General features: G+C 50.4%; 2 protein-coding genes across 2 annotated transcripts; one reads left to right on the top strand and one right to left on the bottom strand.

Annotated features, from left to right (window-relative positions):
• Positions 1-102: 102 nt before the first annotated feature.
• LOC118698585 (ras-related protein Rab-6A-like) lies at positions 103-16819 on the top strand. Its single transcript, XM_036401988.2, has 8 exons — positions 103-269; positions 1670-1728; positions 3349-3402; positions 8338-8443; positions 9153-9264; positions 12060-12153; positions 13781-13847; positions 14792-16819. The coding sequence occupies exons 1-8, from the start codon at positions 191-193 to the stop codon at positions 14854-14856; spliced, it is 636 nt and encodes a 211-aa protein (XP_036257881.1). The 5' UTR covers positions 103-190; the 3' UTR covers positions 14857-16819.
• Positions 16820-18422: 1603 nt separating this feature from the next.
• On the bottom strand, positions 18423-21130 carry PDZD11 (PDZ domain containing 11). Its single transcript, XM_036402401.2, has 6 exons — positions 21006-21130; positions 20803-20886; positions 20278-20334; positions 19979-20077; positions 19833-19893; positions 18423-19165 (listed from the first exon to the last, which is right to left on the bottom strand). The coding sequence occupies exons 1-6, from the start codon at positions 21090-21092 to the stop codon at positions 19131-19133; spliced, it is 423 nt and encodes a 140-aa protein (XP_036258294.1). The 5' UTR covers positions 21093-21130; the 3' UTR covers positions 18423-19130.
• Between the last annotated feature and the right edge of the window lie 212 nt (positions 21131-21342).

Here is a 21342-nt window from a genome sequence, read left to right on the forward strand (position 1 = left end):
GCAGCCCGGCCCCCGCCCTCGCCGTTGCCATGGCCGCGTCCCTCCTCCGGTGGCCGTGGCTCCCGAGGCGCCTCCCCGGGGCGGGCCGGCGGTGACGCGGCGGAGGTGACGCGCGGGGCGGTGGTACCGGGGCGCTCGGCGCTGTCTCCTTGTCCCCATCACGGCTCCCGCTCGGCCCCCCCGCGCCGCCATGTCCGCGCCCGGCAGCGGCGGCGACTTCGGGAACCCGCTCAGGAAGTTCAAGCTCGTCTTCCTGGGCGAGCAGAGCGGTGAGCGCCGCGCCGGGCCCGGGTGGAACCGGGAGGGGCCGGCGGGGCGGGGGCAGCGCCCGGGGCCGCGCGGGGCCGAGGCCGCGCCGTGCCCGGGGTGGGGGACGCGCTCCGGGGAGGGGCGGCCCGGCCTGCGGCCTCCGCGTGTGGGGCCCGGCGCTGCGTTCCTGGCTCTTCCCGTCGCTCGGGGCTCCGTCCCCGGCCCTTCCCATCGCCCGGGGCTCCGTCCCCGGCCCTTCCCATCGCTCGGGGCTCCGTTCCGCCCTCCCGGGCCCGCAGTGCGCCCGCAAGCCCGTGCGGGGAGGCGGCCCCAAAGCTGCGGGGGCTCCCGGCGGCTGCGCTGCCCCCCTGTCCGCGGCCTCCCTCCCTCCCTCGCAGCCGCGGGGTTTTGTTTTGCCTCGAATGGCCTCCCTTTTGTGCCCCTTCCCTGGGAGTAGGTGGATGAGTTCTGTGTTTTCCCTGGGATCGTGGTGGGTTCTCGCTGGGAGTGTCCAAGGCCCGTTGGACAGGGCTGGGAGCCGCCCGGGCTGTGGAAGATGTCCCTGCTCACGGCATGGTGGAACTGGATGAGCTTTGAGGTCCCTTCCAGCCCAAACCGTCGTGGGGTTATTGCTCCTCACCTTCTCCTCGAGCCTGGAACTGGAGGTCTTGGAGGGATTTCCAGAAGTTTTCTAATTTCCCAGCCTTTCCAATGCAGGATTGACATTGCTGCTGATAGACGTTTGTCTAATTTGTTTTTAACCCTTTCCAGTGTTCCTAATTTCACAACCTTTTTAGGCAATTCATTCCTCTTTCCTCTTCTATCCATGTCCTTTGAATTTTTTCTTGGCCTCCTCCAGCTTCCTGAGCCAGAATTGGAGCTTTATCTTTGTTTTTCACTTCTTGTCAGTTCTGCACTTTGTCTAGTGATGAAATTTGGAGATGTAAATTTAAGTTTTGAAACAAACCACCAGAGTTTGCTCTATATCTAAAATCTTGTTACACTGGAAGGATGGGAGTGTGAAATATTGCTTTTCCACGCAGCCAGAGGCAGCAGAACAGCATCTGGGATATCACCTGCTTTGTTTTGATGTTTATGTCCCAGACTTGGGGATTACATAAGGAGCAGAACAGGGTAACAAAGCAGATTTATTGCTTGCCCAATGCTAACAACGGGTTCTTTGTTATTAACACACCTGATTTCAGGGCCACGTTATCTCCATGATTAAGTTTGGACCTGCAGAGATTGATCTGCCTCTGTCATTTTGGGACTGAAATTTCCAGCTGGCTGTTTCCCAGGAAGGTGTAGCTGGAATGGCCTGAGATTGGCAGCTGCTGTCTAATCAGTGCCACTCCCAAAGCAGTGCTATTTTTTTTTTCCCCCACTGCTGCTTGAAAGTAATTTTTCTCTTCTCTTGTAGTTGGGAAGACCTCCCTGATCACCAGGTTTATGTATGACAGTTTTGACAATACTTACCAGGTATGTGATAGTATTTATTTGCTTTTTTAATGTATTTATATTAATGAATCCATGCCCTGCTGTTCAAATTGATGCCTGGGAGCCCATTTCTCCATGAGATGTCAGTTCAAGATCTGATTATGGGTTAAAATATGCTGTGAAATGGTAAATCAAAGCATGCAGTGTGATGTCAGGAAGTGCAGTGTCCAGAAAGGGAGCAAGGTTTAGATCCCCTTTGGATGTGGGATAGATCCTGTGAGAAGCCTTGAGGAAAATGGGGACAACGTTGTTTTATGGTCAGGATTTCTGGTGCTGGATATGGGAGCCTCAGGAAATGGAGAATGAATATAAACCCAACATCTTCTGACATTCTTAGTCTCTGTTATCTTTAGAGCTTCCATTTCAGAATAGTTGAGTCTGGAGTGTGTAGATGGATCTGCCAGAAGTCAGCTTGGTATATTTTGTCTCTCAATTTTTTATTACTATTTTTTGACTAAAGGACTAAAGATAGGAAAAGCCAGGGAAGTCTTGGCAGGCAGAGAGGGGGGTGGGGATGAAGAGGCTGCAGATGAAAAGCAGAAGATGTGTAAGAGGCCTGAAGGTTTGGGGGAGAATTAATTGCATCAAAGGCACTCAGAAATATTTCATGGGAATATCAAATACCTGTAAAGCAGATGAGATTAGGGCTTTTTCTTTTAATTCAGCCTGGAAAAGTTACTGGGTTAGATTGGGGTGATTGGAAGTGGAGGACAAGTCACTGACTGGAACTGGATCCTCTTGTGCTTCCTGTGCTTTTTCTTCTCCTGTGCTCCCTTTCTTTTCCTGACTCTTGTAAGATGCTCTCATAGATTTATTTATTGCTTGTAGTTGTTATAAACCATGGCCTGGTTGGAAAATAGACCTCCCAGAAATAAATTCTCCCTCCCAAAACTGACTGTGTTGCTCTTTACAATTATCCAGTGGTACACATTCAGCTGTGAGTCTTAAGAATGGGGATAATCTGCCTAAAACACTCAAATCTGGTACATCAGGAGCTCTCTCCTCTTTCCTGGGGTTCTGATGAGATGGGACAGCTCCTTGATTGAAGTGCCTGGGAGTGCACCTAACTTAGTGCATTATTTTAAATGCCTATGTGCTGGAATTGCTGTAGCAGTGGGAATGGGAGTGGATGCAGACCTGCCTGGGAAATGAAGCTGCTGAATGTCACTGGAAGGGAAGCACATTCTGAAGTAGAAAGGCCTGGATAAAAATGGCTTTTTAGCTTTTAGCTGCCCATATTTTATAGATCTCGTTTGTTCTACCTTTTGGGTATTTCTAACAAGATAATTCTTACCAGACTGAATTGGGGCAGGCCAGAAGGAGCTGCCAGATCAGATACAATCTGTGTGGAGATACAGGAATGTCTGAGGTTAAAATCCAGACTCAGAGGTTCTTGTGGAGCTGAGAAGTGTTGAGGAATGCTGTGAAATGCAGCTGGTGCAGATCCCCAGATTGCTTTGTTTTCATCACCTCAGTTGAAGGCAATTGAAGGCAAATCACTTCACCAGCTACATAACAAGTTTGGGAACACTGGTGAGAGTTTGTGCAGCAAGGGGATACTGGAAGGCAAGTCACAGCTCCTAATGCTTCTCCTCTTTCCAGGCAACCATTGGAATTGATTTCCTGTCCAAAACAATGTACCTGGAGGACCGCACGGTGAGTGGGGCAGGGCTGGGAGGGCTCTTTCCCCTGGCCCTTCCTCCAGCAGCTGCTGGAATCCCTCAGCAGCCTCCAGAGAACCAGCCTGGGCTGAATCCCATCACTGGTACAAGATCTGAGATCTCTATCAGGAAGTCCAAATCTTCCATGGAAAACTGGGCTGATAATGGCCGCATCCCAGGGAATGTGCTGCCTCTTGTGTGCACCTGCTTTAGGTGCAGTTTGCTCCCTGAATTTGCAGCTCTGCCTCTGGGATTGTCAGGATGAAAAGGGCTGAGCAGACCTCAGGTAGCACAGAATATTCTGAGCTGGAAAGGACCCACGTGGCTCATGCAGTGCAGCTCCTGCAGCCAATAAAAAGCCAAGGAAGGAGTTGGTGTTCCAAGTCTTGATGTCCTTCATGATTAGACCTCATTCCTCCTCCTAGGAAGTTCCTGTGGTAACACAGCTCTGACCTCCTGCAATAAAGCAATTTGGGATTTAGCCTGTATGAGATTCCTGTTTGCACAGAGACCTCTCACTCCCTTCTCCTGGATTTCCTCTCAGTATTTGTGGATTTGCTCATATTTTGCCAGTGTTTGCCTTTTCCCCATTTTACTGCTGTGTGAGGAGTGTGACAGAGCTGTGGGGAGCAGGGAACACTCCTGTGTGGAGCTTTGAGCCTGCTGCTTCCAAAGAAGTCTCTTCCCATTGTGTGTGCTGAATTTCCTGAGGATTTCTCTGCCATTTTAGCAGTGATTCCCTCTTAGAAAAGCCCTTCTTTAACCTTGGTTTAAGGCAAAGATCCTGGGAATGCTGCTGGACACCTGTGGATGTCTGTGTGCTGTTATAGTGATGTGGGTTCCTCATGGTTGTGTAAGTCAGCATGCCATTCACCTGCTGCTCTGCTATCCAGAAAATCCCATTTTCCTCCCAGTGTTGGAATGCTGTGAGCTTTCCTGGTTATGTAAGTGGTTCACAGAGCCCATAAAGCCTGTTGAGATAACAGAGGTGTGGAGTGTAGATAAGAGGAGGGACAAATACAGGCAAACAAGCTGAGAAAATTCAGACACTGGAATAGTTTCTCAGATGTGGTTAATGCTGGATTTTGCAACAGGCTTGGATTTCTGGGCTGGAAATGAGGAATGCTGAGCCTCCAGCTGGGATGCGTGCTTTGGTGGATTTGATATGGCCTTGCAGCAAAAGCTAGCAGAAGGAATCCTCATCCCTGGAAGGGTCCAAGGCTGGGTTGGACAGGGCTTGGAGCAAGTTGGGATAGTGGAAGGTGTCCCTGCCCATGGCAGGGGTGGGATGAGATGAGCTTTAAGATCCCATCCAACCCAAACCATTCTGGGATTCCATGAAATACATGTGGAATTTGGTTCTCTAAAACCATCTCCCAGGAAGGGCAGCTGTGTGACATTCCCAGCATTGGGATGTGTGGCATTAAGTGAGCTGGAGCCACCTGGAGCCCCATCCTCAGTCCTGGCTGTCAGGAGCCACCTCCATGTGCCAGTTCCCCTCATTCCTGACAGACTGAGCAGTTCCTCCTCCTCCTCCTCCTCTGTGTGTCCATATCTTCCAGCCTTGTTGGAGTGCAGTGCAGGAGAAGCCAGCCTGCAGGATGGCTGCTCTTGGGGGTTCCACCACCTCTGTTTTTCCAGTGGGATCATCCAGGCTGGGCTGAGGTGCTCCTTAGGATCAGGAGTCCCACATCTGGCCAGCTGCTTCTGTGGCTGTTCTGGCAGGATCCCTGAGGCCTGGCTGTGCATTTCCCTTGTTAGCTGGTGCCATGAGGAGGGATTTAGGGCTCTCCCAGTTTCTGGTGTTGGAATGTGTGAGATATTCCTGGGTGTGTGGAGGGAGGGATGTTCCCAGACCTCGGGAAGTGCTGCTGCCTCTTTTCACATTTCTGTTCCGTTTGAACTTTCCTTTTGTTGCCTTAGTTTTGCTTTGCAACTTATTTTTATTTATTTATTTTGATTTCACTTGAGTTTTGGTTTTGTTCTCCATTTTCCTGCTGTTCCCCTTCCCCTTGCCCTGCACTTTTCCATTTCCCAGATCAGGCTGCAGCTGTGGGACACAGCCGGCCAGGAGAGGTTCCTCATTCCCAGCTCCATCCGTGACTCTGCTGTGGCTCTCATTGTCTTTGACATCACAAGTAGGTATGGAGCCCAGGCTCTGCAGGGACCTTGCTTTTAACACATATCTTTACTCTGGAAGTGGTGGTGGTACCCAAACAGAGCTAAAATAGCCCATCAGCCACCTGTGGGTGTCGGCAGGGATTGGGAATTCCTGTGTCTGTGCTGGTTGTCGGTATCCTTTGCAAAGCTTTACTGTTTTTCTGGTTTGCTTTTTTATTTTTCTAACTTCCAAATTATTTTTCTTTTTTCATTTCTGAGTAAGGAGAGAGGCTATACAAGTAACAGCTTCAGGTGGCAAAGCAAAGGAACGTTGTCAGAGTGGGTAAAACAAAACAGGACCCATTTAAACAGAAGCTGTGGAGTGACTTAGTAGGATTCAAGATTCCCATTTTGTTGGAAAAGAGACCTGGAGACTCATGAGAGAGCTTTTGAAAGAGGACAGATAGAACAACCACAATTTCTAAAGAACAAACAAGCTTAGAGGGAAATTCTCTGTAACTCTTGACATGAATGTTTTAATACAGGATAGGAAGTTATGAAGAGAATTATTTCATTGTAACTCCTTGTTGTTGATTCCACTTGATCTGCTGGGGGGTTTGTTAATCTACAGTATCAGGATTTATATAAATTTCAGTAAAGAAAACAGCACAGGTGGAAAAGCTCTGGCCCAGCTTTATTCTGTTACATACAACTTTAGAGTGAGGTGTTTGTTCTGCTCTGTTAGGCTGAAGTGCTTAACAAATAATAGGCTGTGATTTATCCTCACTATTCAGGGCAAATAATTGCCTAGTATTTCTCCCAGAGAAGTCCTGGGGAATTCCTGGTTTGGTGCAAATGGTGTCAGACTGTCCCGTTTGGGGAGCACAGAGATGTGCAGGTGGTGGCCTGTGCTGGGAACTCTCCTGGCTGAGGCAGGAGGGCAGGATGCACAGCTTGGCATCATTTTTCCTACTGTGCAGGTATAGGATGCTGTTTATCCAAGCAGCTGGAAACATTTTGCCAGTCCAGGCTGTTCTTGACAGCTCCCAGCCATGTCAGAAGAAATTAAGTGACAGCTGATCTCATAATTCTTCAGTAACGGGCTGATCTTTGCAGATAATTTCATTTTTTCACAGTTCTTAGTGTCTGAGAGGTTTAAAGTTTTCTTGTGTTGTAGAAGGGACATGCTCAGGTACTTATGGGGGCAGAATGAGATTGTTTAGCTGTTGTTGATGTGCTGGACATCCCAAAATGCAGGTGGAGAGATCCATGTGGGGAGTCCATACTCAGCTCAGGCCTCTGCTGAAGGTTGTTCCTAGGGGGGGCTAGGCTCATTCCTGGTGTCCCACAGTGGTTATTTGTATTTTCCCTTCTAAAATGGGTGCACACAAACCTGACTTGTAGAAATGCAGGAAACTTGGGTCGCTTCAGGGGTGTCTGTGTGGTATCTAGTCACTGGAGACCTTCCCTCAAATAACTTTACCCTGCACAAATTACAAATTAAACAAATTTATAAAATTAAATACATTTAACAAGTTAAACAAATTACCTGGGCCAGCTTTGTGGTGCTTCCTCCAGTTGCCTTTTGCTGTGAGTCTGAAGGTTTGGGGTGTTTCAGTCACCACCTGGGTGAATGTTCATGGGGAATATTCCAGTGTAGCAGCACTGCCCAGGGAGGGTGTGGAAGGGATCAGTCTGATCTTCCAGCTCTGCTGTGACGCTGCCCAGGTGCTCCCACTTTGTCACCCTGAGTTTCCTGGCATAGAGAGGAGCCCTGACTTCTGCTCCTGTAATCAAGTCTGCCGTCAAAATGAGGCAAGAGCTAATTGCTTTAACTATAAACCCTAATCTTCCTTAAGCCCCAGGGCATCAGCTCGACATTCCCTGATGGAGATAAGATGTTGTTTTGAATCTGACTGCAGGCCTGTGCTCTATCAGCTTCTCTTCCTCTTCTAAGCAAGCAGTGATTGGTCCTGAAGAAGCTGCTTTTTCCTTGATGAGCTGCTTCATTAACCAGTGCTCTGCCTCCCTGCTGGGATTATTTGTGGCTGTAAACTGGGAACCAGTGGGTGCCTCCAGAAAACTGTTGGGAATGACTAGCAATCCTGTTTTCAGGCACTGTGGGGTGAAGGAAAAGGACTCCCAGTGTGGAAAGCTTTTTGTTTGGGGTGTTTGGGAGTTTTTGGGCAGGTTCAGCCAGGCAGGTCTCAGACCTTGGAGCTGTCATATATAATACTATATAATAATAACAGTTTGTGTTTGGAATCAAACTCTTCCAGCATTTTTGTGACTCCTGTGCTGCTCTGGAAGAGAGAACCCAATGCTCTTTGCACCACCTGAACCCTGCAGTGTGTAACACTTGCTTTCATTTCTGCTGGAATTTAAGTTATCATTGCTTCAATATCCCATGAAAATCCCCACTGCCATCACATGGATGCTCCATGCTGGAGGTTGGATGCTGTTTTCCTGCCTGGTGTCTGTCCTGGGGGAATTGCCCCAAAAGCTTTGATCAGAGATGCTCCAGGCTATGAGTCCTGTGGAGATCCCATCCATAGTCCTGGGAGATCAGTGCTGTACTGTTGGCTACCCCCAGTAATGAGGTGGGAACCAAATCCTAGAGATGTTTGGGAGTAGCAGGATCTCTGAGCAAGCAGAGAAGGGAATTAAAGCACTTCACAAACAGATCCAGGAAACAGCTCTGCTGGGGTTGGATTTGGGGCAGGATGACAAGGTCAGCTCAGCTGCTGCAGGTGGGTGTGGAAGTGGCCTTTTCCCTAAAGGGTTTTCCTGCTCTCTCTCCTCTCCTGATGGGCCGGGCTGGCCCCAGCAGGTGCGGCTGCAGCTCTGGGACACGGCGGGGCAGGAGCGGTTCCGCAGCCTCATCCCCAGCTACATCCGCGACTCCACCATCGCCGTCGTGGTCTATGACATCACAAGTGAGTGCTGGCAGCTCAGGGCACGGCTGCTCTGCTGTGCCCTTGTAGAAACACCCCACAGGAGCAGAACTGAGAAGTTTCAACCACAAGTTCTGCAAAAACATCGTTAAAATCAGAGATGTTTTCAGACCTTCCTTGTTTTTCTGTCTGGGTGGGAAATAATTGATGTGGGGTGGGGGGGTTTGGAGAAGCACCTGTATAGGAATGTGCCCCCTCTTGATGGAGTGACAAAACTATCCTTTGTCCCCTCAAAAAGGAAAGAAGCCCAGAAGTTTCTCTCCTCGATTAGGTGAAAAAGCCACCTCATAAGTCTAAAGGACTTCACCTCAAACTTAATGAGAGCTAATTAGATAGGATTATCTAATCTATCAAAAAGTCCTGCATAGGCAATTTAGTAGAAAAAAAAAGTGAACAGAGAAACTAATTGCTTTTGTACAATGTTTTACCAAAAACAAACGTCTCCTGCACCTATCTCAGCTTTTCTCTGTTTATTATTTTGCTTTTTATTAAACCTTTTTGTCTCCATCACTGCTACAGAAGCCATCCTGCCTCCAAAAGTAGCTGAGCTATCTTAAGTGTATTATAGAACTCTGAAAGCTTATTAGACCTAACTCCAAAAATACTATAACACACCTGAGTACAAGTGAAGCATTTTCCTTGTCATAAAGGAGTTTTGTCCTCAGCTTTGCTATTTCATTCTTCCCTGCAGACTTGAATTCTTTCCAGCAAACCTCCAAGTGGATCGATGACGTCAGGACAGAGCGAGGCAGTGATGTCATCATCATGTTGGTGGGGAACAAAACCGACCTGGCAGACAAGAGGTAACAGGGGACCCTGGGCCCTGCTGCCCTGCCCAGAGCCACCAGGGACTGGGGCCAGGCTGGCCTTAAAACAAGGCTTAGTTTTAAACACAACATCATTTGCTTGTCAGGAAATTCTCATTTCCGGTTTCAGCAAAAGTTATTCCCTTTGCTGTCCAACAAATAGTTTAAAACAAACCTACCTAAAAAAATGCTGAAGTGGTTCTGTACCATTATCTCAGTGGGGTGTTTCGTCTGATTTTTCCTTTTCACACTGAAGTGAAGGCTAAAAGCTGCCTGTGAAAGCAAGGAAATCAGCTGGTTTTCACTGTTTTCCACTGATTACCCCAACTCTCTCTGCATATGCAGCTGGAAGTTCATGGCACAATTTCTCCTCCTTAAGAAGCAGCACAAACTTTTTTAGGATTGATTTAAAAGTATGAATTTCTCTGAGTATAAATTTCATGTCATACATAACACACTGAGCTCGTGGATGTGTGAAGGAAAACCAAATCAGCAAAACCCAAACTTCCCCCAAAGAGAGACCCAAGAATTTGATTAGACTATCCTAAAATGACACAAATTAATTTTTTGGGAGGTGCCATAAAGCATTTTGCTCTAAAACTCTTAATTCTACAGCACATCAACCAAAATAACCAATGTAATGAGCTCTTAGAAGAGCACAGGCTTTACTTTGTGTTCCTATTTCACATCCTTCTCTGGATTGTTGATTTAACAAGGATTTTGTTGAATATTTTCAGAGATTTTTGTTCCTTAGGAAGGTATCAGGAGCAGTCTAGGTAAGGGAAAGTTTTTATTTTAATGTGTGGTGCCAGAGGCAGTTGGCAAAGGGAAGGTGGAGTGAACCAGGCAGTTCCAATCCTCACACATCCCAGAAATGTGGGCTTTGGCTGTCAGGGGATGTGTGAGGGCTTGAAGCCACAGGGGGATTTTCTGATGCACAAAAAATCACCTCAGGAAGGTAGAACTGGGAAACACCTGGATCTCACAGCAAAACAAAGTCTTAAAAAATCAAGTTCTTGTGCTTTGGCTGTTCACAAGATTTTCGTGATCAGAGGAGAACAATTTATAGATGAAATGAATGTTTTCTCAGCAAAATCTTGGCTTTTATTTGAGTATCAGTTTACTCCGTTTCTTGGGATGATGGGCAGAGTGATCTGAGTGTTCCATTGTGGGACATTCCCACATTTTTAATTCTAACCCCTACTTTGCTCACTCCTGCAGTTACACATTCCTTCAGGATGTGTTGTGATGTGGATTTTCTCCTGCCATTCTGGTGGTTTTGTGTCCCAGCATCCCCAGCATCCCTGGCTGTTTGCCCTGCAGGTTTTTAGGTTTCATGCCCAGCAAGAAAAGCAGGGATAATTCCATTTGGCTTTTCCCATTTCACTGGGAAGCCTTTTGAGGTGTCCCATGCCTTGCACTTTGGAAATATTGCTAAAACTTGCAGCTGAGAGCTTCAGGAATACAATAAAAAATGTACAGTTCATTTTGCTTAAGAATTCCCTGAGTGATGAACTCATGATGTGTCCCTGAAATCATTCACAAAAGCAAAATCCAAGATGATGTCCCTGAGCCAGCTCTGGATTTTGACTGCTGAACCTCTCCCATGCCCTCCTGGCAGCTGGGAATGACTGCAGCTCCCTGACTGAATTACCTGGCATTTCTAATTCCTCTCAAAATCCAGTTTCATGTGAAGCTAGAAAGGCCAATGGGATCATTTCAGCCTTGGAGTATTTCCTGATGGTGCACAACAGCTGGCCCAGCACTGCTGGAAGAATTAAAAATACCAGAAAATTAGTTTGAAGCAGCTACAGCTGAAGTTCATGCAGCACTGGAAATTCTTATTTTGGCAGCTGAATGTGACAGGAGTCCTGGTGTGGGCTGGAATTTGGAATGATGGGGAAGGGAATATCCAGGTGTCAGTAACAGGAGCTGCCTTCCCTTTTTTTTCAAAGGACCTTGGGGTTCTGTGAGGCTGAAATTCTGGGCCTGTATAGGCTGGACAAAGCCACCTTTGGTGTCACAAAGGTGACATTTTTTTTTTTGGAGGCAGAATACAGGGAAGCCATTCATCCTCTGATAAAAACCAGGGATGAGGCAAGTTCTGAGGCCAAAAAGCAGCACTAAAAATAGCTCTGTTCCTGTTCAGTGCAGCCTGGTAAGTTTTTCATTCCACTCAATGTTGCTTCAGTTGGTGGCTGGTTTTTTTCTTTGTTGTTTTTTTCTTTCTCCCTGCAGTTTTCTTTCTCTCATTTTTGGACTCTTTTGCTTTGGTTTGGTTTTTCTGCTCTGTGATTTGTTCTCATTACTGGAGACAGGTTTCTGTAGAGAAGGGGGAGAGAAAAGCCCAGGAGCTGAATGTGCTGTGTGTTGAAAGCAGTGCCAAAGGAGGACTTAATGGGACACAGAGGGGCAGTTCCAGGTGCTTGTCCCCAAGCTGCTGCACTGTCCCTGCTGCTGGAGCCTTTTGTGTCACCTCACAACATTCCCTCTGTCAGATTTGGGAAACTCCCTGTCTCAGTGTGGGGATTTTTCCTTGCCTGGAATGCTGTGGACGAGGCTCAGGTGTTCTGCACAGGCTTCATCCTGTGCTGCTCATCTGCCACAGCTCCAGGGGTTCCCTGGAGAGCTTCCCTGAGGTGTTTTCACTCCCAGCTGGAAGACCTGGGGCTGGTGAAGCCTCCAGGGTCCTGAGGTGGGCTGCACCCTCTTGGAGGGGGAGCAGCAGCTCACTGCCAGCCATCTCTGACTTTTCCTTCTGTTCCTTGTGTCTCCTTTCCACATTTGTGCAGGCAAATCACCACAGAGGAAGGGGAACAGAGAGCCAAAGAGCTGAATGTGATGTTCATTGAGACCAGTGCAAAGACTGGCTACAATGTGAAACAGGTAAAACATCCAGGCTGTGTTCTCAGTCAGGAATTCACTGCTCTGGGTCTGCTCCAGGGTGGATTTGGGATCCTGCAGGAATTTCCTCTTGTTTAATGCCAGCCTCTGAGATGTTTCTTGGTTTATGTAGTGCAAGCTCCTTTCTTGTTGAGTCAATGATTCCCTGTCAAAGCTAAACCTTGAAACAAAGGGGGACTCACTCCAGAATGTGCTGAGGGATGGGAAAGGGAGAAAATCATTGTTTTGTGCAGCCAGTCAGCTGGAATTTGGTTTGGTTTGGTTCACAGTCAATGCACTGTTTGCTGAAACCACTGCTGACATCAGTGGGGAGAATTGTTTCTGCTGATGCACTGGAGTAAAAGTTCCTCCTTCTGTTTGCCAGCCAGAGAATCTTGAAATATTTTAGAGGAATTGAGGTTGGAAGGGCTCTCTGGAAATCACCCTTCCAGCCCTCCTGCTCAGAGCAGGCTGCCCAGAGCTGACTCCAGCTGAGTTTGGAATATCTCAAAGGATAGGAACTGTCCAGGTGCCAGTGTTTGGTCAACCATACAGCAAAACAACCTTTAAATTTTCATTTTAAGCAGAATTTCTCATATTTCTGCTTGTGCTCTTGCTTGTGATTCCTCTCTCCACTGGTTCAGGGGTTGTTCTGGATATGACGGAGCTTGGAATAAGGAGCTGTGAGCTCTGGAGGAGATTGGGAAACATCCTCAGGGCTTTGCTGCACACCAACAGCTTGGTACAGCCCCACAGTGGGATTGGGAGGCTTTGGGCTCAGTTTTTGTGACTGTTCTGGGTTGAACCCACTTTAGTGGTGGATTTTGACTCCTGTTGCCTTCTTTGCCCAGTGGGTGTTTGTGAGGAGAGCTGGGATGTGAAGCTGCAAACCCCAGCACCGCACTGGGACCTTGGTTTTGCAAGGAACACCCTCTGAGGGGTGGCTGAGGAGGGAATCAGAGCAGCAGGGATTGCTCTGGGGTTTGATGCAGAGAGTTCAGCAGCCTGGCAGTGTCTGTGCTGTGTGAGGGCAGCAGGGAGAGCTCCAGACATTGACTGAGGAATGCTGCAAACCCATTTTCCAGGTTTTCTGGGGATAGCAGAGCCCTTCCCAGTGTAAGTGCAGCTCCCTGGAACCAGCAGTTCTGCTGAGGAATGGTTCTTTGGCAGCAGGACTGATCTGAAGGGCTGGGCTCTAAAAGCTCTGTTGTTCCACAGAGGAATATTCAGTGCCAGCTGAGTGATCAGAAATCCCCAAATGTGCACCCTGTGTGCACAAGCAGGGGCTGAACATGGTAAATGATGTTTAGTAAGTGCAGGAAGGAGTTCCATGGATCCCTGGAAAAATGTTACTAATTAATTCCACGTTCTCTCCAAGCAGGAACAGGTAAAATAAAACTTTTTTTTTTTTTTTTGGTAGGCATTGAATAAGTTCTTTATTATAAGTTCTTTAAAACCTGTTAAATATCCTGCATAAAATTCTCGTGGCATTTTTGATCATTGCTCTGCCTGCTAAAGTACCCACTTACGGATTTTGTACAGCTCAGACTCAGAGTCCTGCTGTAAAACAAGGTTTTTAACAGGAACTTGTTTCTGACAAGCCTTGAGCTTCTCCCTTGCTGCTTTCCAGCTTTTCCGCCGTGTGGCTGCTGCCTTACCTGGGATGGACAGCACACCAGAGAAGAGCAAAGAAGACAGTATCCTTGTTTTCTCATGGAATTGGGCAATTATCTGGTGTTAAATTTGGCTTACTGACTTTTTTTTTGGCACATTGTGGGGATGGGCCTTGCTGGGGTTTGCAGGGATGTGGCTGAAACAGGGCACGGAGCTGTTGGAGTGTGAGCAGAGGGATGGAGCAGCTCTGCCGTGAGGAAAGGTTGGGACAGTTGGGATTGTTCAGGCTGGAGAAGAGAAGCTTTGGGGTGACCTAATTCAGGCCTTCAGGACCTGAAGAAGAAAAAGAAAAATGGAAAGGGAATATTTACAATGGCTTGAGGCAACAGGACGAGGGGGAATGGCTCCCCACTGCCAGAGGGCAGGGTTGGATGGGATATTGGTAGGGAATCCTTCCCTGTGAGGGTGATGAGGCCCTAGTACAGGGTGCTCAGAGAAGCTGTGGCTGCCCTGGATCCCTGGAAGTGTCCAATGCCAGGCTGGATGGGGCTTGGAGCAGCCTGGGCTAGTGGAAGGTGTCCCTGCCCATGGCAGGGGGTGGCACTGGGTGATCTTTAAGGTCCCCTCCAACCCAAGCCACCCTGGCATTGTATGACCCTGTTTGTGGGCCAGGTATAAATGTACACAAGTAATGGCCAGCACAAGTTTTGCTTCTCCACTGGAACTGAGGCTGGAATTTCCACACCTTTAGAACACCAGAGTTTGTTACTCTTTTTGTCCATCCTCTGAAATGGTGTCTTTTCTATTGCCTATACTGGGACTAGTAAATGCTGTAGTTAGGTGTGGGGAGCAGCTTTGTTGCTCCAGGTCATGTCGATTGGGCTGGAGTTTGGCATCAAGACGATCTGGTATTAGCAGACATCTTTCAGTTCCCTTCACCACGTGCCTGGCTTTGCCATGGAGAGGCAGGCAGGCCAAACAACCCTTCCAGCTCCTATCCTGGGTGATTCCTTGACTGTCCCTGCAGTGATTGACATCAAACTAGAGAAGCCCCCCGAGCAGCCAGTGACGGAGAGCGGCTGCTCCTGCTAACGGCCGCGGCGGCAGCGGCAGCCCCGGCGGCCGGGCTGGAGAACATCGCGCTCATCGCCCCCGGGGCTGCCAAACCATCCCCAAGCGAGCAATGAACCCCTGGGTACTGGTGGGGAGCAGCCCCGGCTCCCCTCTCACTGCATGGTTTGAGCCCTGAGTGCAGAATGAGTGTCCTGTCTTTTGAGTTTATTTTTTTATGTTGTTGCACTTTGGCACCACGGTGCCCTTCACACTTTCTCTCTTTCTCTCTCTCCCTCTTTCTCTCTCTCTCTCTTCCTTCCTCCCTTTCTCCCCCTGTTCCCACCTGGAGCCTCCCTGCTCAGATGTATCTTGTGAATGCCATGGAAAAGCTGCCGAGTTAGGGAAGACAAAAATGAAGCTTTGGGGGGTGGGTTTTCTGCCTTCCCTCCTGCCTTGCATCCTCCCCCTGCCTTCTCCACCCCCCTGTCCTGCATCCCTACTTCTTCTGGTGAAAGGCTGCTCCTTAAACTTAAACCAGTCACTTGGACTTGCCTTTTTGGACTCTGCAGGTTCCCAGGCTTTGCTTCCCGCAGGGCACACACCCCATGAGCTCTCTGGTTTCTTCTTTCTGTGGGTGATCCTGGCTAACTCTTGCTCACCACTTCCCAGTTTTGCCCCTCGAGTCACACAGGCCCTGGAAAGCCCCAGACTCTGAGAGCTTTGGCCTTGTTGCTCCAATTTTTGTGGCAGGGACATCCCAGAGCCTGGTGGAATCTCTTCCCATCCAGAGGATGTTGGTGAGTGTTGGCTGCACGAGGGACCAGAGGCCTTGCAGCCTGAGGCTGGGTGGGGAGAGATCCTCAGGGATTCTGGAAGCAAACAGTGACCTGGAATCCATCACTGCAGGGGCAATACCTGCCCTGGGAGTCATGGATGCTCCTCAGGCTCCTTCCCTGATCTCCATTCTCCTGTTCTCTGTCATGGGGGCTGCTTCATGTGGAGCAGGAGAGCCACAGCAGAGGGAAGGGCAACATTCCACTCACATTCCCAGGTTGCTGCTTGATGGAATCATTCCCATTGCCTCTGCCCTTGGAGCAGAGCTCTGGGGTGGGATCAGCAGCTGTTTCTCTCCTGGGGGAGTTTTAACTTTTGCCAAAGCTGAGGGGAGCAGTGGCAGGGAATTCCTGTCACAGTGGGTGGAGGGTTGGAGGATTGGACGCTGCTGAAGGGAATTCTGGTGTCACTCCCCAACCTTGGAGGTTGGGAGCTGCCTCCTTTCCCCCAGCCCCTGGTTTTGAATTAATTCATAGAGCTTTTCAGAGATTTCCTGGGGTTTTGGGTCCACAAAAAGTCGGTTTGTCATTTGACAGAGAGGAGAATTCTGCTGTCGTTTCTCCACCTGGCCTGTGTGACACGGAGCAAGCTGTGGTAGGACAGTGAGCACAGTGTGACCACGGTGGGGGGGTCAGTGTCACTCCCTCCCCTCCCTTGGCAGAGTGTCCCTCAATCCCTGACACCCGAGGAGGGGAAGGGACAGCCCTGTGCTGGGATGTGGCAGCCCTGGCCTGGCAGCAGCTCACTGAGGTCCCCAGAGTCCCCTCCCCTGGGCAGCTGGCCACAGGAGGAAGCTGGGATGTGAATCCTGTCCCACCCCTCGGGAAGCTGATCCCATTCCCTGTACATAGCCCCTGTGGGAGTTGCTGGTGTCGGTGTCCGTGTCTGTAGAACAGGTGTTGCTGTCCCTGCCCAGGCAGCTCTGCTGTCCCTTCGTGTTGTTCGAGTCACGGACCGGGGCGGGAGGGGGGAGACCCCAATTAGGGGCGGGGGGTAATTAGTGGAATCCAATAGTTCCCTTCCCACTGTTTTTCTGGATGTGTTCCTGCCGTGTGTCCGGCCCCGCTGTCTTGTAGCTGTAGCGAGTAAGTGTGACTGTAACTCTGAGTAAGGACTGTGTGACACAGCCACAGTGTATCACTAAATAAATAAAGTTATTTCACCAACACCGCGCTCTCCTGCTGCACGGCGGGATGGGGGGAGGAGGAGTTTGCTCCGAGCTGTGACATTCCTGTCCTGAGCTGGGATGGAGGAGGAGCAGAGGAAGGATGGAGGAGGAGGAGGAAGATGAGGAGAAATGGAGGAAGGATGGAGCAGGCAGCATAAAGGAAGGATAGAGGAGGAAGAATGAATGAGGAAGAAGGTCAGGAGGAGAAGGGACAGAGGTGGAGGAATGGAGAAGGACAGAGAACGAGGAGGAGAAAGGACTTTGCTGTTGTTGTTGCAAAATGTGGAATATGTAACAATGTTCTCAGGAGGTCTCCTTTGATGTTTGATCTTTGTTCCTTCCAAGCATGATCAGCAAAAAATGAGATTTAATCCAAGAAATTGAGCAGGCAATGAGCTGGAAGTGATGTCTAGGTGTTGGAAGAACAAGTGAGTTGAGGGTGGAATTACCTCATTGAAGGTTAGGGCTGGACAAACTTGAATGACCTCAGTCCTGGGGGAGGTTACCAAAGCTTGGGAAGGATCTCAATTTTGGGATAACAACAGGACCCTGTGGATGCAAACGTGACTCTGAATGGAGCCCTCAGGTGAGCCCTGCCCTGCAACACACCTGGGACTGATCCTGCTGCTCCAGAAAGACCTGTAGGACTCTGCCAGTGCTGTTTCCCTGCAGCCTGAACCCCTGGCAGTGCTCCCTTTATCCCTGCAAGTGTCCAAGGCCAGGCTGGACAGGGCTTGGAGCAACCTGGGATAGTGGGAGGTGTCCCTGCCCTCTGTGTCCAGGCACTGGATGATCCTTCCCACCCAAACCATTCCATGATTTTATGAATTTGTGCCTCTCAGCCCAGTTTTGTGTCACTAAAAAATCCAGTGTTGCTGGAGCTGTTTTCCCACCAGGAATCACAACTGCTCAGGTTCTGGAGGATGAAATAAGACTCTGGTGGCTTTAATGCTTTGCTAATTAACATACCCAAAACATGAATGTGCCTTGGGAAAGAATCCACTCTGTCCTGTCAGCCAGGTCAGCAGGAAAACACCTGAGTCATTCCCTGGGAGGAGCTGCCCCGGGCAGGGGAGACCTTCTGGAGCTCCTGCCAGGGAATGCTCTGAAGCAGGAGGGACAAATTCAACCTTGAAATTGGATCTGCAGCTCCTCCTTCCCTATGGGACACAGAGATTGTGGGAAATCAGAGAGGTGATACAAGAGGTCTCCTTCCCTTGTTGCAGGGGTTTCCAGGATGTTCATTCCCCTAATGGAAAAGCTGATTTTTAATTCTGAGTGAAAATCTCTTTTCCAGTGTCTTTTCCTCGTTCCCAGCCTGGCTCAGTGCCCTGCCCTGCTCCTGGAGCTGTGCTGGTGCCACCACAGCCACAATCCTGCCTTGCTCCTTCCCAGCAGTGCTGGAACACTCCAGGTTCAGCAGGGGCTGATTTCCAGCACAGTCAGTGAAAAATGCCCCTGAAACAGCTGGAGATCCCAAATGTTCTCCTGCAGGATGCAAGGGTGACTGGAGCTGAGCCTTGTCCCAGCATTTCCTTGAATGGTGCTCATGGTGGGTACATCCCAACCTCCACACAGACTTCCTGAGTGGGACGAGGCTGAATTCAGGCTGCTGTACTTGATTTATTGATTGTTTTTACAGAAAAAGTGGAAAACACCACAAGAAGAGAAGTCAGAGCCAAGGCTGTCCTGAAGCCATTACAGTGTGATCCCACCAGGCATTTGCCCCTGGATTTGCTGATAATTTCCTTGGTAATTAACATTTCCAAACATCCCTGTCCTACATTGTGGGGGTTTTATCAGCAAAGAGGCACAAACAGCCAGAGCTGTGCATGGACTGGGGCTGGATTTTACTCCTGGAGTTGCCAGCAAATCCAGCAATGCAGAACCGAGGTGGGACAGAGGAGAAGGAAAGAATTCCATGGCACAAGAGAGTGGAACAGGTGAATTTCCTGGAGGACAATGCCTGTGCTCTGCTCAGGAATGCTCAACAACCAGGGATCCAGGATCAAGGAATCCAGAACCAGCCCAGAACTCACTAAAATTAAGTCTTGCTAAAATCTGGATCCTGCTGGAGCAGCTGCCCCCCAGGACCTACTTCACACCAGCTTTTCCCAACACCAATTCCCAGGAGCACAGCCTCAATCCCCATCCACCTTCCAGCCAAATGAGCCCCTTGGCATCTCCCCACGTGGGAAAGAGCTGATCCTGTGCAGGCCAGGGGTGCCTCCAGTGAAAGCTGAAACGTGAGGAGTCATCTCAGACGTTGGGAAGAAGGAGTGGAGAGGTTTTGGCAGGATGGAGCTCCCTGTTAGTGAACTGTCCGTTCCTTCTGCCGCTGGTAATCTGGGAGGGAGGGAGGGACAAGGAGAGCATGGCCAGGGGGAATCATCCAAAATGTTCAGAGAAACACACATTCCCAACTGGAGGCAGTGTTTGAGACCCTCTGGCTTTAAAAGTGCACCCCCACCAGTCACTTCAAGTGATTTTAGGGCATTTAGAACAAAATGCTTTCTTTGAGATTATTTGTTTAAAACCCCTTCTTCCCCTACTCTTTTTTTTTTTTTTTTTCTTCTTAATGGCCACTTTCCATTCTATGAAGAATCCTTGTTTGGTTTGATTTTTCCCTTTTCTTATCCCTTAAATCTTGGAACTTTATAGGTGCAGAAGCAGAAACTGGGAGTTAACCCAGTCCTTCCCTTCACTGACAATTCAAACATCCCTAGGGAGGGATATCCATCATTTGCACTTGTGCCAGACCTCGTTCCTCTGTTATTCAAGGATAATTAGCTGCAAGTCATGAGCTTTAAATTAACTTTTCCATTCCCAGCCATCCCATCTTCCTGCTCTCCGAGTTTTCCTACATGGGCTGATGAAGCCAGGCCTCATTATCCTGACGTGGTGCCTGATCCCAAATCAACAATCAGTGACCTCAAGCTGCTAAACTGGGCTGGAATGGGCAGGGATGTATGGCATTTGCTTCCCAAGGAGCCTCCCAGGACTGGGCACGTACTGTAGGGGAAGTACCGGACGCGCATCGTGATCTCCCGCGCCGTCTTCAGGATCTCCACGGCCTGGAAAACGAGCAAAGAGCATTCCATGGGTTCTGTGCTGGGCTGAGAGGCTGCAGGGAGGTGGATTCCCCATCCCAGCACTCACCTTGCTGTGCTCAATGTCCTGGAAATCCACATCGTTCACTGAGAGCACCTGGTCCCCCTCCTGCAGCCCGGCCCTGTGAGCATCCGAGTCAGGAATCACCTGGGAAGGGAGAGCAGGGATGGCAGCAGGGGATCTCCCACAGCTTCCCTCCCACAATGCCCAGGAAGCAATTCCAGGGGCTGGGAGGAGACCAGGGAGTGGTACAGGATGTTCTGAGGCAGCCAGAGCCTCCCTGGGGCTCAGGTGCTCCCACCAGCACAGGAATGACCCGGGCAGGAACGGCGCGAGGACGGACACACCTTGGAGATGAAGATTCCCAACTGTGAGGCTTTTCCTCCCCGGATGTTGAAGCCCAGCTGTGGGAAAAGCCAGCAGGGAAACGCAGTCACCAGGACCCTTCTCTTGGCTCAGTTCTTTTTCCATTCCCCAGGACTCTTCTCCCTGTCCATGGCCCTTGTAATTCCCCAGGACTGTTCTTCCTGCCCTGCCTCCCGGAGGGACCCAAGGTGTGGGTGCTGCGGTGCTCAGCCAGGCAGCAGCACCCGGTCCTCTCCTAATTCCTGCCACCGGGAACACCTGAGGGGACCCCGCTCCCATCCTCCAGCAGCTCCACATCCCAGGATAGCACATCAGGAACAACCCCTCCCCTTGCCCACCGCCCTGGCATCAGCCACCCTACCCGCCCCACGCCTGTCACAGCAGTTCCCTGTGCCAGGACGCTGCCAGTCGGGAATATCGCGATCCCAGCGCCTTTTCTTGTCGGGAAACGTTCTGGGAACGCGACACCGCGCCCAGGAGCGCCGGGCCGGCGCCGCCCGCCTCACCTGCGCCCCGGGCGGCTTCTTGAGGACGATGGTACGGGGCAGGAACTGCGTGAGCTCGTTGTTGTAGTCGGGGTGATAAACGCGCTGCGGGGGATGCGCGGCGGTTCAGCCGGGGCCGGGCCGGGCTCCCCCGCCCAGCGGGGCCCGGCGGCCGCCGCTGCCCCTCCCGGGCCGTGTCCCCGCTCCCCCCGCCCCGGGCTGACCTCGTGCGGCGGCACCCAGGCGGGCGGGCTCTCGTAAGGCGGCAGGAAAACCACCGGGAAGTCGTCGTAGGGCACCCGGCCCTCCATGCTGCTGCTCCGCCGCGCCCGGGACGCGCCCCGAGAGCGACGCACCGCGCTGCGATTGGCCGAGACCCACACCTCTTCCCGCCCCCCACCTGACGCACCCGCACGCGATTGGTTCCGCCCCGCCCCTCGCGCCGTCCCGTCTCCTCCCTCGGTTGGCCCCGCCCCTGAATGACGTACCGCTTTGCGATTGGCTACAACCTCCCCTCTCAGCGACGCACGGCCCCGCGATTGGCTGCGGCGCGGCCCCACT

The sequence above is a fragment of the Molothrus ater genome, chromosome 14 (genome assembly GCF_012460135.2).
Source record: "Molothrus ater isolate BHLD 08-10-18 breed brown headed cowbird chromosome 14, BPBGC_Mater_1.1, whole genome shotgun sequence".
Lineage (NCBI taxonomy): Eukaryota > Metazoa > Chordata > Aves > Passeriformes > Icteridae > Molothrus > Molothrus ater.

What these genes read in the sequence shown, in the direction of transcription:
- LOC118698585 (XM_036401988.2), top strand. Translation starts at nt 191, where the DNA reads ATGTCCGCGCCCGGCAGCGGCGGCGACTTCGGGAACCCGCTCAGGAAG. An exon ending in GTTTTGACAATACTTACCAG is followed by an intron (nt 1,729 to 3,348) that starts GTATGTGATAGT and finishes TCCTCTTTCCAG; the next exon opens with GCAACCATTGGAATTGATTT. An exon ending in TGTACCTGGAGGACCGCACG is followed by an intron (nt 3,403 to 8,337) that starts GTGAGTGGGGCA and finishes TGGCCCCAGCAG; the next exon opens with GTGCGGCTGCAGCTCTGGGA.
- PDZD11 (XM_036402401.2), bottom strand. Translation starts at nt 21,092, where the DNA reads ATGGAGGGCCGGGTGCCCTACGACGACTTCCCGGTGGTTTTCCTGCCG. An exon ending in AGGACATTGAGCACAGCAAG is followed by an intron (nt 19,894 to 19,978) that starts GTGAGTGCTGGG and finishes CTCGTTTTCCAG; the next exon opens with GCCGTGGAGATCCTGAAGAC. An exon ending in CGTCCGGTACTTCCCCTACA is followed by an intron (nt 19,166 to 19,832) that starts GTACGTGCCCAG and finishes CCTCCCTCCCAG; the next exon opens with ATTACCAGCGGCAGAAGGAA.